Genomic DNA, 13,049 nt, shown 5'->3' with positions numbered 1-13,049 from the left:
AGGAAATAAGTGGACTAAGTGCTTCTACTCAACCTGCAACCATTATATGTGCAATTTTAAACCTGTCTCTTGCCACTGATTTAGGTAAGCAGAGACTGTTGTAACAAGTCAGAAATCCAGCTTCCATGATGAAGTAATACAGCGTTAATTTCCAGCAGAGGAACCCAGTGATTTAAAATGGTCAAAAATCATTTTTTTGGAAATTCACTCATAACTAAGCCTTGAAAAAGACAACCCCAGAGGAAAATATTTGAGGGAAAATAACAGGGGCTCTAAAACCAACATACCTTTACACAGATAGACACATAAATAGATGCCTTGGCTTCTTAACAGTGTGAAATTCATTACCATCTGCTAACACCAACACCACAGGCTTGTCTTCTAGAAGTCATTACTTCTACAGATAATGTAAAGACCAAGGAGACCAGCAGAACTCACAGGTAGGATGCAGGGAAATTTCAGACCCACAGCAATAGGCAGGTTCTGTGCACTGTGTCTAAGTTCTGTTCTGATACTTGGTGAGGCAATGTGAACAGAAATGATGCAACATGTAAATGTTGCCTTACATACAACACCACATCATAACAACTGCAAATTTCCAGTCTCCTGCTAAAAAACACCGACATCAAAGCAGGACTAATTGCCATGAAAAATCACTATTATATTTCGGCTCAAGCATTGCTTTTTAAAAAGTAAACAAATAAGACAGTTTTAAAAAAACAGGTTTTGTAAAATTTACCCTTGTGTAATACTAATTTGCTTACACAGTACCATATAGCTCTGCACTATACAGCTCATTATTTGTGCCCTGAGAGACACTGAATATGCACATAAGCCAGTACTTGCACAAAAATCAATCATTCCCTAGCTTAATGAAATTGCAGTTCCTGAGATGATTATTGCTGATTTTCTTTGGTCATCAAAACTCCCAAGAACTACCATGATCCTTGGTATGCAGGAAGACTTCAGCTGATGTTTAAAATTGGTCTCTGTTTTGCACACTAATTCATTTTTCCCTCCAGAAGATAATGGCAAAGAATACATTCCCTCTTCAGACAGCAGCTCAAAAGCTTCAGTAATGTGAACATTTCTACAATGACTATAACCTACCTAAACTGTGACTTTGGAGGGAAAGAAGGAACTTCAGTTTTCATTCCTATTTGTCTTGACCTCTATCCTAAATAAACAGATGGAGCAATGGTTATCAGCACCAGATGTAACTGTTTTAGAATCATGGAATCCTGTCCAGTAGGAATCAGACTCTGGCTGTCAATACTTTTCAAAAAGGCTGCAAGCAGCACCCAGAATGCAATAAATCTTTTTTACTTCCAACCTTAGCTGGTTTCAAACCAGCAAGATACTGTCAGAGTTTTCCACTCCTTTTACCCATTCTATAAAGCACAACTTCACAGCACATGTGGTGTTTGAGAAATCCAGAACCCCAGATGTTAGTATGCATGAGAGAAATCCCCCAGGGGAAAAAAACTAAACTGCATACAGTTGCACCCCAAAGTATGAGGAAAAAAATATCACCATCTGCTAATCCAGAAAAAATAATTACCCATTCAGTACTGGAACCCAATTTCTTCACCCGCCCAGCAAGTGTTCCCCTTATCACTAGACTAGAGCTGGACATCTCAGAAAATCAAGGAATGCGCAGACTGAAGAAAGAGGTAAGCAGACTGAGGGAAGAGTTTGTGGGTCCAGCTGTACTGCAGAACAAGCATGATGCTGAGAATCTCGGGCCAATCCGCAGAGTCTGCATTCCTGGCCTGAGAGCTGCATTCAAACTGTGGCCTTATGCTGTCCTAAGCTTGAGCTTGAACGCTCAGAAGATCTGCAAAAAAAATTACTAAAGGCATCAAGGAATGCAAAAAGCAACTTCCAAAATGGACAAATCCTCAGTTAGTGTAAATCACCACAGATCAACTACGGGCAGCTACACCAGTGGAGACTTCCATTGACAAGCTCAGTTAATTTGCAGCACAGCTTAAACTGATCAAACCCCAAGTGATCTTGCACTAGAACAGGACCTGAGCACTTTGCTTTACAAATTAAATACTTAACAATTATATAGCATGCTTACTACAAAGCATTAGTAAACCTTCCATAGGTTTAGAGGAAGGTTTTTCCAACCTTCCTGTATATATGTGGTGGTAAAAAATAGATCTGGTAGATATAATTTTTAAAAAGCTAATTAATATCAATGGCAAGGCATCCTAAAAGGTGTTTCAAAAACCAGTGCACTTACCAAAAACCAACCAACCAAACATATTTTCAAAGTCTCCACACACGGGAACTTTAACTGCAATATGCCTTCCAAGCTTTGGGCACAAATTTCCTAACTAATTCAGAGGCTGCTATCTCAATATGAATTTTAAAAGTTTTGTAAATTTTTTTTTAAATTTTTACTTTGAAGTGATAAATGTTCAAGAAAACATCTGCAAGGGCTCATTCTTTGCCCTGCTGACAGAAGTCATAACTCTGCATTTGGCCTTAGATCAATAGTGATGGGGGCTGAATTATTCAGTAATGCACTGCTGTACACCACCCCATTTAATTATAACAGTGCAATAGAGCACTATTAATAGCTATATACACTTTTAGTTGAACAGCAAAGTCTTAAAATAAGAAAAGGAAATTCAAGAAATATGGACAATATCTTTAATCTTAAAATGTGGAGAGTGTTTCATCATTTTCAACACTGCTAAATTAAATAGAGCCCTTGTTCAATTGCCTGTCCTTAGTTCGCAAAATCAATTGCTTTCGAAAGCTGGAAGATGCATCAACTTCCAATCAGTGATAAATATAAATAAGCAAAAAACTGGCTGAGTTTTCCATCACATAGTATGTATGATAGACATTACAACTGAGAAACATTTAAAAATGTGTATAAAAACCAGGAATTTTTGTACAATGGAGCTGTATTTTTTTTATATTCAGTAACAACATACCTGTTAACCAAAAGTGTAAACTAACCTATCTTTACTGATTTCAGTGGAACTGGGCTGTTCCACAACAGGTCCAGGATGGGAAGATGTTTATACTGTGCTCCAACACACTCCATCAAAAATTTAAAAAAAGCTAGAAAAGAAAACACTCCCATGCTTTTCTCTCCAAAAATGAGATGCACTGTTACAGGTGAAACACTTTAACAGATACATATTAAAAACATTCTGGTACACAGTTAAAAAATACCAAAAAAACAAACCAAAAAAATCAAACAAACAAACAAAAAAAACCCAAACGCAACATTTGTAAATCAACAGTCTAGACAGACTATCGTCTCAAAATCTAAACCATCAAAAATCATAGGATCTACTTCTCACTCCGTATGTTCTTCCCTCCTCCAGTTTCAGCCTAATTCTTAATTTAACTCATTCAAACATCTCTGCCAGACAAAGTCAAAACAATAATGTCAAATTTAAGAAAATGCAGAAGGTGTTAAACATAGCAATACAGTGCCAGTCTATGTGGCAGTGTATTAGGAGCTAAGCTGAATACCAAGCACCTCACCCAGGCAATGTTCAAATACAAATAATAACTTTCTTCCTTTAGTATTTTTACCATCTGCAACAGTACACATTTTGTTTTTCTTACAAAGGGTCTTAAAGTTTTGTTTACATTTAGACCAGTGTTTGATGTTTGAAAGACACACACAAAACCCACGTCTGCCGACTTAATCTGTCACAGCTGCCAGTGGCAAGTATACCAATGTTTAATTTTATGGTGAAAAGGCATCACAGCTCCCCCCCCCCCCCCAATACATTCTCCTGGTTTATACATCTGTGCTTACTAGTATGCTTAAATTGGCCTTTCTTAAATAATTGAAATATAAAGCAGGTATTAACTTACCTTACGCCCATCACTTGCATGGCAGTTCACATTTAAAGGAGTCAATAAAGCCATCAGCTTTTCTTCATTACCACTCCTGTAAATGAGGAGAATATTATGGAAAGGGTGGGAAAAGGGCAGAGCTGTTTGATATCTATCTCCTTAGCAAGTATTTTGCAAAGTATAGTATATTTTAAATTTGTGCTGTGGCAGGGAGAATGCTGGATGGCTAAAGAATCTTTTGAACATTTCAAAACCAAGGGTAAATACAAAAAAGAATGCTACGTTTGCAGTTAAATGTGTTGCGAAAGATCATACAAAAACACCTCAATTTCTCTCCTTAACCTCGTATTTCCTTTTTCTAATTTTACAGATCCTCTGAAACCATTTGTCGAAATAAATGTTCTGAATTTAACATATTTTCATAGCATATGGCCCATAACATGTGAAACAGCTATATACCAATACCCAGAAAATTTTTTTAGAAGGGTTAACAGGCTATATAAAATGGTCTTGTGCAGTCAGAAGGAAGGATGAAAAGCACCTTTGCAATATACAATTGAACTTTACACCTTTTGTATAGGCTTCCTTATGCTCTGTTCGGATAAAACCTATTTTCAAAATACACCCTACGGTAGCAGTAAAACCCCAAAGAAAAAAAAAAAGATTCCAATATTTAAATTGCCCCTAAAAAGAACAGTCACAAAACAATAAAGAGGATTTAAGCAGCTTAAAACAAAAACTCAATATTAACCTTATAACCACCATAGTGGGGGATTTCAATTACATAAACAGGCTTTTACATTTGTACCAGACTAAAGTCTGAAGAGATTTATGCTAATTAAGTGGTTTGCTTGCAGCATTTCATGGAAAGGCAATGACAAAACAGTACTATTTTAAAAACCCCTTTTCCTCGCCTGCTTCCACCCCCAAAATACGTTTTATATTCTAAGCAGCACTCACCTAGCAGCTTCCAGGAGTTCGTCCTTCTTGTATTCACCTAAATGATTGCAAAATATCATGCTGTTAGCATTTGGCAGAAGACAGATTAAGAAATGCAGTAGGAAGCAAATACAGAATTAAAACAGAGAAGAGGAGAAAAAAGCCCACACCCCGCTGGGTGATGGAGCTGTGACGTTAGCCAGCTTGTGGAGGCAGCATCACCAGTACCTTGGAGACGGGCAGCAAATTGACGCATCTTCTTGTCCAATCCTCAGATGGAAAGGCTTTCTTCGGACAACCAATGACTGCGAAATCTTGTGTCCAGAAACACAGTCCCGCTGATAGCGGCATGTCAGCTGAAGACAATGTCCCCACCCCCTGCCCTATTCAGTATGTCACATTATACTTGGGAAGCATAATAAATTCCAAGACAAAGCAAGGCAGTGCGGCTTTTGAAAAGGTACAAATTACTGATCTCCGAGGCTCTCACCTGCCTATTTGAATGGTAATGTTACACTTCACTAAGTTCTTTAGAAAAGCATGGATTATTAAAAAAAAATCCAGGTATTATATCATCAGCCACTTTTCAACAAAATACACGTTTGAAATAAAAAGCACAGACAAAAGAGGATGAACTCTGCAACAGATTTTGCTACGAGACTCTGAGATTAGAGATAACCACGAGTAATGTTAAAGCAACATTTATATTTGAAGTCCTGAGTTAAAACAGACAACTCACAAGGGCTGCTGCAGCACAGGATTAAAACTGCATGTTAGTATTTTAAAAAGAGCATGGGACAAGATAACCCACGGAAGAAAGACAGAATTCTACAAAGCTGAATCATTATGACATTGTGCAATACAAATGGAATGGAATTTCAAGTCAGAAATTAGAAAAAATAGCTATTTAGCAGCTTTATGCAGTCAGAGAACAGAGTGTATCCTAGACCCAAAAGGTAAAGGGTTTGAAAAACATACTGTATACCATCTGCCAGAGAATTAAAGCCTCTAACCAAAATGCTGTAAGAAAAACAGGAAGAAGAAGCCGTCACAAAAGAGGAAAAAAACCTCTGTGTGCCGCCTCCTATGTGTAATTGTAATAAGCCTCCAGTGAAACTCTCATTACAGGTGAGGAAAGGCACTGGGCCATGGAAAATGCCAGATTGGATAGCAGGTAAGATGGAAGGTTCATCTGAAAGCATCCCTTAAAGAACAGCTGTAAGGTGCAGGAGGAGGGTTGGACTCCCCATCCACCATGAAGAGCTTGGTCCTCCCCCCACCATGGCTTCTCCAGCTAACAGCAGAGGGTTACAGGAACCACAACAAAACCTGACTTTTCCTTAAGGAGTCCCCTTTATTTCATCCTGCCTTCACACAAGGGTGAGGAGGAGGGTGAGTACACACAGCCATGCACTTTCTGCCCATTCCCTTGGATGCAGATGGGGAATTTTCAAAAGCAATATCTACATCTCATCATATTGGTGATTTTTCCTTTCACAGGTGTGTTTAATTGCTTTCTGAATAATATTCAGCTTTGGGAATTCACAACAACCTGCAGCAAGGAGTTCCATCATGCCACTCACATGATGGGTCTCCTAACAGAGTTTTCTGTGTTGCTGAACCCCAGCAACGGAGCAAGTAAGTTCAAAGCAAAGGTGAAACTGGTTATTTCAAATATAGGCCAGGAAGGTTAACCTAGCTTTTGAAAGAATTTATGTCTTTGTTAAGGAAAGCTGCATCATGAGACAAATCAAATGGCACAGAAATATGACTGCCTTTGACTTCTACCACTCTTCAGCTTCATCAGAAGGGGGGCCTGTCCACCACAGGCAACAGCCTTTTCTAAGCCATGGTACATGTTCCTCTTTTTTATTTAATGAATATAAAATACTGGGCACAGTTGTGAGTGTTTCAAATCAATGGTAAGTGAAAAGCTCTGGCCAGCATGTGAAGAAGAAAAAAAGACCCTTTATTACTAGTGCATTGTTTGTGCAACAATCTCAAACAGCTGGATTTCCTGCAGTAGAGTTATTGGCCTGTATTATATCAACACTTTAGAGACATAACCAGATTAAAATACCTCTTTGCACAGTTTGGTTTGGCAATGCATCTAGTAGTCCTAACCAGGCTTTTGAACATACTAGGTTAGAGAAGAGTAACAACATTTTTCCTTCATGCTCAGTAAGTTAGTATTTTATCACACAAAAGCTGTTTCCTCTAATACTTTGAATAGCAGAAGCCTTACTGTCCAATGAAAAAGGAAAGCTGTGGCTATTGATTTAGGAATGTCCCCATGTATGCCCAATTAGATCAGTTAGTTTTACTAAGCAGTACTTTTTTAAAAAAGGTATTTACAGACAGGGCTGGAATCCATACATGCAATTTTTGAAATTCATCATGGTTCTCTCACACTGATTAGGATTAGGAAAACATTATTTTGTAATTGGCTAACTTTATTACTCTCAAAGTGCCACTGTATTTTGCAAATCAAAACCTAAAATCACATAAGCATTTACAGCCCACCACCAGGTTTGCTAAAAAAAAAAAATAAGAAAAGGTCAAGTGAACTCCAGAGGCTCTGTGGGATGAAGAGGAACCCCTTGGGCACTGTAGCAGGCAGCTGGTGGGACAGGACAGAGCCGAGAGGGGTCTGGCTGATGGCATTTGGGAGAAGCGGGTGGCGCTGGCCGCAGGACCGACTGCTGCTGGCACAGGCTGTGCTCCCAGCAGAGGGCTCTGCCAACACAGCCAACGCTGCTTGGCCACGCAGCTTATCAAAGGCCATCCTGCAGCTATTGGCCACAGCTACCTCATCAAATATTCATTTGCAAGCATTTGAAAACAAACCATGCGTGCATGGGCAGAGATGAATTTCAAGTTCTAAGCAGAAGTACAGGAATACAGACCATCAACCTCACATAACACTTCTGTTCAAAGAATGTCAAATTGACTTTAACTAAGCTAATAACATCTCTTAAAGAGCTCCTCTAGGCAGGTTAGAATTTATAATTTTGTAAAAGGGCCAGGCAGCCCAGTGACAGCTGGCCTGGGAATTTCTTAAGGCAAAGACAAGGTGTGAAATGGGGAGCAGAGAGCACCATAGCAGTGTCCCTGTTCCTATCTCATCAGACAAAAGCCAGTAGGGAAGCAGAAACCATGGGGATGCAGTGGTATTCACTGCATCTAATCAATTTCATTGTCTACAGCTTGGTCAGCATTCTTTAAATGAAGTTCTCTACTTGATCCCAGCTCCAGATCACACCACTGCTGCTCCATTTATGCTGGAATGAGGAAGTTACCACAGCTAACCACAGATAATCAGGGTCTCAGATCACAGCTACCATCAGGCAGCTAACCAGCTCTCTTTCTGTTCCCCTCCCAGGAGAAAACCAGTTACCTCCAAGACTCCTGATCAGCTGCTGCTATGCTGTCACTGCTGTGCCTGGCCCTAGCTGCATTCTGCAGTAGCTGATTAGCAAATTAGCAAATGCTTATTAACTATCAGACATCAGTGGCTGCTTGCACCTGGAGGTTGAGCAGATCAGTAGCGGGAAGCTGGGAAAAAATAACATAATGAATCTATCTTCACAGACAACCCTATTTCAGTCTCTCCTGAAAGTCTTGAAATTTCAACGGAATACTGAAAAACCTATCTGAATGCATGGCATAAATCAACAGTGCTTTTTCAATGCATCTACACTCAAAACCAAGGTGAATTCCTTTCCTATCCCTCCATACACATAAGCCAATACAGAAAGCAGCCAGATCTAAAATTTCAATCTGGACAAAGCAGGTTTTGCTTCACCATAATATCACGTCAGCTTTCTATAGTGAAGACAATATCCTAAAAAATAATGCCACAAATTAAACCAAGCCATTACTATCCAATGGCAACATATAATGGAAACAAAATGGATTAACATATTCTAAACCCAACTGAAAACCTAAAGAGGTTTTTCCATATGAAGTTGTACATTATATGGAATCACAATTATAAATTTAAATCCCCAGAATACTTAAACACAGTGAAAATTTTTATGCCAGCCAATGATCCTCTGCTTCTGACCTGTGACAAAGGAACATGAGTCTAATGAACATGCAACCATGGCCACAGGCTGGGGAGGGAAAATTCATGAGTATCACAGAATGTTTGAGATTGAGAGCCCTCTGGAGGTCTCTCATCCAACCCTTCCACTCAAGCAGGGTCACCTAAGAGCACCCTGCTCAGAACTGTGTGCAGGTGGCTTTTACATCTCTCCAAGGATGGAGACTCCACCAGTTCTCTGGGCAACCTGTGCTCAGTGGTCCCACTGAGCTCAACACCTTAAGTTTCATGGTAATCTCAGGTAATCTCCTCAGGACCTCCTGTTCTCTCTTGGCAGCTCAGGTCTAGCAGCACTGGAAGTCTGGGGAGAAATCTTGCTCTGTTAAAAAACATGGCAGCTCTACATTTGACCTTTGACCATGTGCAGACCTAACACTTGTTATTGGTTGCTTGCCATGAAAACCTGAGCTTCCATTCTTCAAAATATACATCCACAAGAAGATTGACAAGATCTTTGTCAGCAGTCCAGCAGATTGTTTTGTTTCTTTTTCAAACAAGCGTTTACGATTACCCAGCAACACAGAGGACATGGGCTCTCCACCAGAGTAGAGACAGCAGGTATCAAAACCTCCCATTTTTCCTCATTTAGAAGTGCTTCTGGTGCCTTCCCAACCTTATAGTTTGATAGCACAGGAATGCATGGGGTTGTTGGGAAAACAACAGAGTCCTGATGCATCTGGGAGGGCTGAGAACTTGTTTTTCTATCAGGTTTGTTACTTCATCCAGCTCAGTCCATGGCCAGGGACCCAAACAGGTCCCTGAGAATGAAGACCTTGAACAAGGATGGTGCTGCAACAAGAGGGAGGGGAATGGAAACTCTACATTTGGGCTGCCATTGCTACAAAGAAAGCAATGTAGAGTTCAGCAAAGAAATAAAACTCCACAGAAGTAAATTAAAATACACCTTCTCCCTGACACTCCAGGACTGCACACACACCTATGGGTGATCAATAATACACATCACTTATACAATCCTTTTAAATCCCCCAAGGACTTCTGAGTAATATTTAAGTATTTAAAACAAATATTCAAGTTATAATCAGAGCACAAGACTTTTTGTGCTTCTGAGAGACTGCTAGGGTTATTGGGAGAGGATGAGATTTTGGGTTTGGGGTTTTTTTTAATTTTAAAATTTTTTAGCTTTTTTTTTAGCAAATTTAAATTTTATTTTCAACATGGCTGCTTTTGAAGGGTCTAAAAATACTATTAAAATACTCATCAATTCTTTCTTCCCCATTTAATTTTTATTATATGTAAATCAGCAGGTGACACTAAAATATGGAGTTAAATCAGAGTAAGAAATTTTTAACCATCCAAATAGCACCAGGTTGAGGGAATATCTGCCCAAAAGAAAAAAGTCAACAAAAAAAAAAAAAAAAAAGATATGTTGAAATAATATTATTTGGGAAAAGGCATCTGTAACTTAGTACTCTGAGAAACACATGAAAATAAAGAGGAGCAAAAAATAACAATTTAAGGTTTTATTAATAGTTACGTTATACTTTACTTCCCACTTGTTAGGGTTAATTTCTTTATGCCTCTTGCACTTCTCTGCTCAGCAGTCTCTCACAAATAAATGGGCTGATTTTATAAGCTGTCTAAATAGGCTCAACCAGGAACACAGTAAGACCCTAATTTTAAGCTCTTGTCATGGATGAAAAACACCAAAGTAACACCAGCATATGCAAGTGACAGAAAAGCAACTCAGAAGACAATGCCTTCAAGAACAAGTTCCAGCAAGGAGGAATGTTACCAAGGAGGAAAGGTTTGACACCTTAACTCTGCCTCTTCTATGAGATGAGTCAGGCACTGTGCATTTGGACTCAAAGCAGACATTTGTAACTGAAATTTTAAAACTGAAAATGACTCAGCTAATAGTGAAGTCTTTCAGGGATATGTTTTAAAAGGGGGTGTGGAAGTTAAAGAAATAAGCAAACATCATTTGGTTTTGGCCACAACTCTACCAAATGACTGAGCTAGCAGCATCTGACCTGGATCATCTTTCAGTTATGTGGACAGAGCTCAAATGCAGAGCATTCCTGATTCACAGCTCCAGAGAAAAAAGCCTCTTCTAAGGCCTGGCAGAAAGCACTACGTCAAAAAACCTGCAGCTTTATATAGTGCAGATTGGCAAAACCTCTGCCAGGATCTTACCTGATAGAAGAGATTCTTGTCTATTAAGCCATCAGTTCAAAGCACATCTATTACATAAGCATACACAGGATACTGCAGTTACCAAATGCTGTCCCCATATCAAGGCATAAATTACACACACTGCACATTAGAGTTTTGGTCACTAAGGAGGATTAGGTGGTGTACCAAAATGGGTCTTCAGTGCACGGGCAGTTATAGCACCAGTAAGTTCACGGTTGACATGTAACAATTCTGTTTCTAGAACGCCTTTTTTTCAGTGGTGCTGGTCTATTCGTTAAAATAAGCTACCAGATTTCCTATACAGTAGCAGAATGATGAAAACAGTCCCTTTGTCAGAGGATTTCAAGTGTCTTAACTCTTAAATAATTAGACAAAACCAAAGATGAAGCCAAACACAAAAAACCCCTACAACTACCCATTATGTGGTTATCCATATAAATAATTTTACTTTCAACAATGTTACCACATGCTACAAGTTTAGCATATAGTTTCTTCTGAAATATTAAATCTGACAAACATTCTAGAACCTGTTTAGTGGACCTGTACAAGTAGATTCAGTGCCTGCTACTCATATAAACACCACGCACACATCCATTTTTTATTCTTAGTGTGAAAAAATTAGTATTTTCACTACAACTGTACTATTTTAGAATGCTGTACTTATCTTGAAGACACCACCGCTCGTCTGTCATGTTTTCAGACTGAGATTGAAAAACTTAAAAAGACTGCAGAATATCATGTCAAGTGACTGGGAAGAAAACCCAAACCTTCAGCAATTCAAAACACACTGGTGTGATGGAAAAATTGAAGGGGTTGAGGCTCATCTTTTCACCAAAGTTCAATACTCATGACATCTTTTGTGAAATTACATATAGAAATCTGATGGGTTTTTTCCAGTCTTCCCCATTATCCACCCCTTCATGCCTATAGCAAAAGCAACACGACCATGGCTCTTCCCTTCATTTCTTATATTAATTCCTGCTATCAGCAAAAACAAACATCCACTGTAATTGCCACTACTTTGGCCATGCTCAGTATTAATAACTAATAAACTGCTCCATTTTTCAGCCACAATTACTTTCTCATTTCTGCAACATGCCCACAGATGCATTTTCTCTCCAGGATTTCAAGGCAAACTTTCTGGAGGAAGACAAAGGACTAAGAAACTCTCTTTGTCAAAGACTTGACTGCAGTAGGGGTGGACAGATAGCCAAGCTGCTCTTGTATTACTGCATCTTTTTCAAAAGCCAGCTCCCTACCCTCTCTTTCCAAACAATATCCATAAACAAGTAAATCATTCAATTCCCCAGAATATTCTCTAAAGAGAGACCACAGAAATACCTTACATAACTTACATAAAGCATGGAAGAAAACTAGCAAGAAAAATATAAAATGCAACCCTCAGGAAAGCCTTTACTGTATAAAGGCAAGGCTCCAAAATTATGCTTCATCATTTAATCTTTCTCTGAAAAGAACTCTGGAGTAAATACAGGAAGACTAAATTTTGCAGTTTCTCCTATTTTCCCATTGTAGATAAAACATGCTAACAAGCTGGGGACGGCATGTCTGAAAATCCATAGCTGGATTTAAAACTGGAGCATTTTAACCAAAAAAATCTATATTCTCTTAGCTACAGCAAACATGACAGATTTTGTAGTAACAAATTGTACAGATTTAAAGAAGTGGGAGTTTTTAATGTTTGCTAGAAAATGAACAGGAGACATAAAATGTACACATGTGCCAAAGTATTTCTTTTTACTGAACAGTACAATCCTTCCTCTGTATGTCTGAAGTTGCCCTGTGTATCTAAACTTACTCTACAAACCTGAGGAAACACAGGCTACCACCTCATAAAAAATGCACGCGTGTTACCACGCTTGCCCTGCGGCACACATCCTGGAAGGAACTCAAATCCAGTTAAATCACTCCTCTAGCTCCTAGACAAAAATACAAAACATTTCCTTTGCCTGCTGGGCCCCAGAGTAGTGAGCAGAAGGGAGGAACTCCTTTATAA

The 13,049-nt window shown here is 39.0% G+C and overlaps 1 protein-coding gene across 2 annotated transcripts in view; it reads right to left on the bottom strand.

Annotated features, from left to right (window-relative positions):
- The window catches only part of TNKS (tankyrase), a 128,929-nt gene that overhangs the window by 58,931 nt on the left and 56,949 nt on the right, over nucleotides 1–13,049 (bottom strand). For both annotated transcript variants that reach the window (XM_054633911.2, XM_054633912.2), the window contains exons 4-5: nucleotides 4,798–4,834; nucleotides 3,856–3,931 (exon numbers count right to left, since the gene is read on the bottom strand). In XM_054633911.2, coding sequence (XP_054489886.1) covers nucleotides 3,856–3,931; nucleotides 4,798–4,834 — 113 coding nt within the window. The remainder of the gene's footprint in view (nucleotides 1–3,855; nucleotides 3,932–4,797; nucleotides 4,835–13,049) is intronic.

Source organism: Agelaius phoeniceus, chromosome 4 (assembly GCF_051311805.1).
Source record: "Agelaius phoeniceus isolate bAgePho1 chromosome 4, bAgePho1.hap1, whole genome shotgun sequence".
In the NCBI taxonomy this organism is placed as follows: domain Eukaryota; kingdom Metazoa; phylum Chordata; class Aves; order Passeriformes; family Icteridae; genus Agelaius; species Agelaius phoeniceus.
Note: the sequence above shows the minus strand (reverse complement) of the source record. Positions and strands in the feature narration are given on the sequence as shown.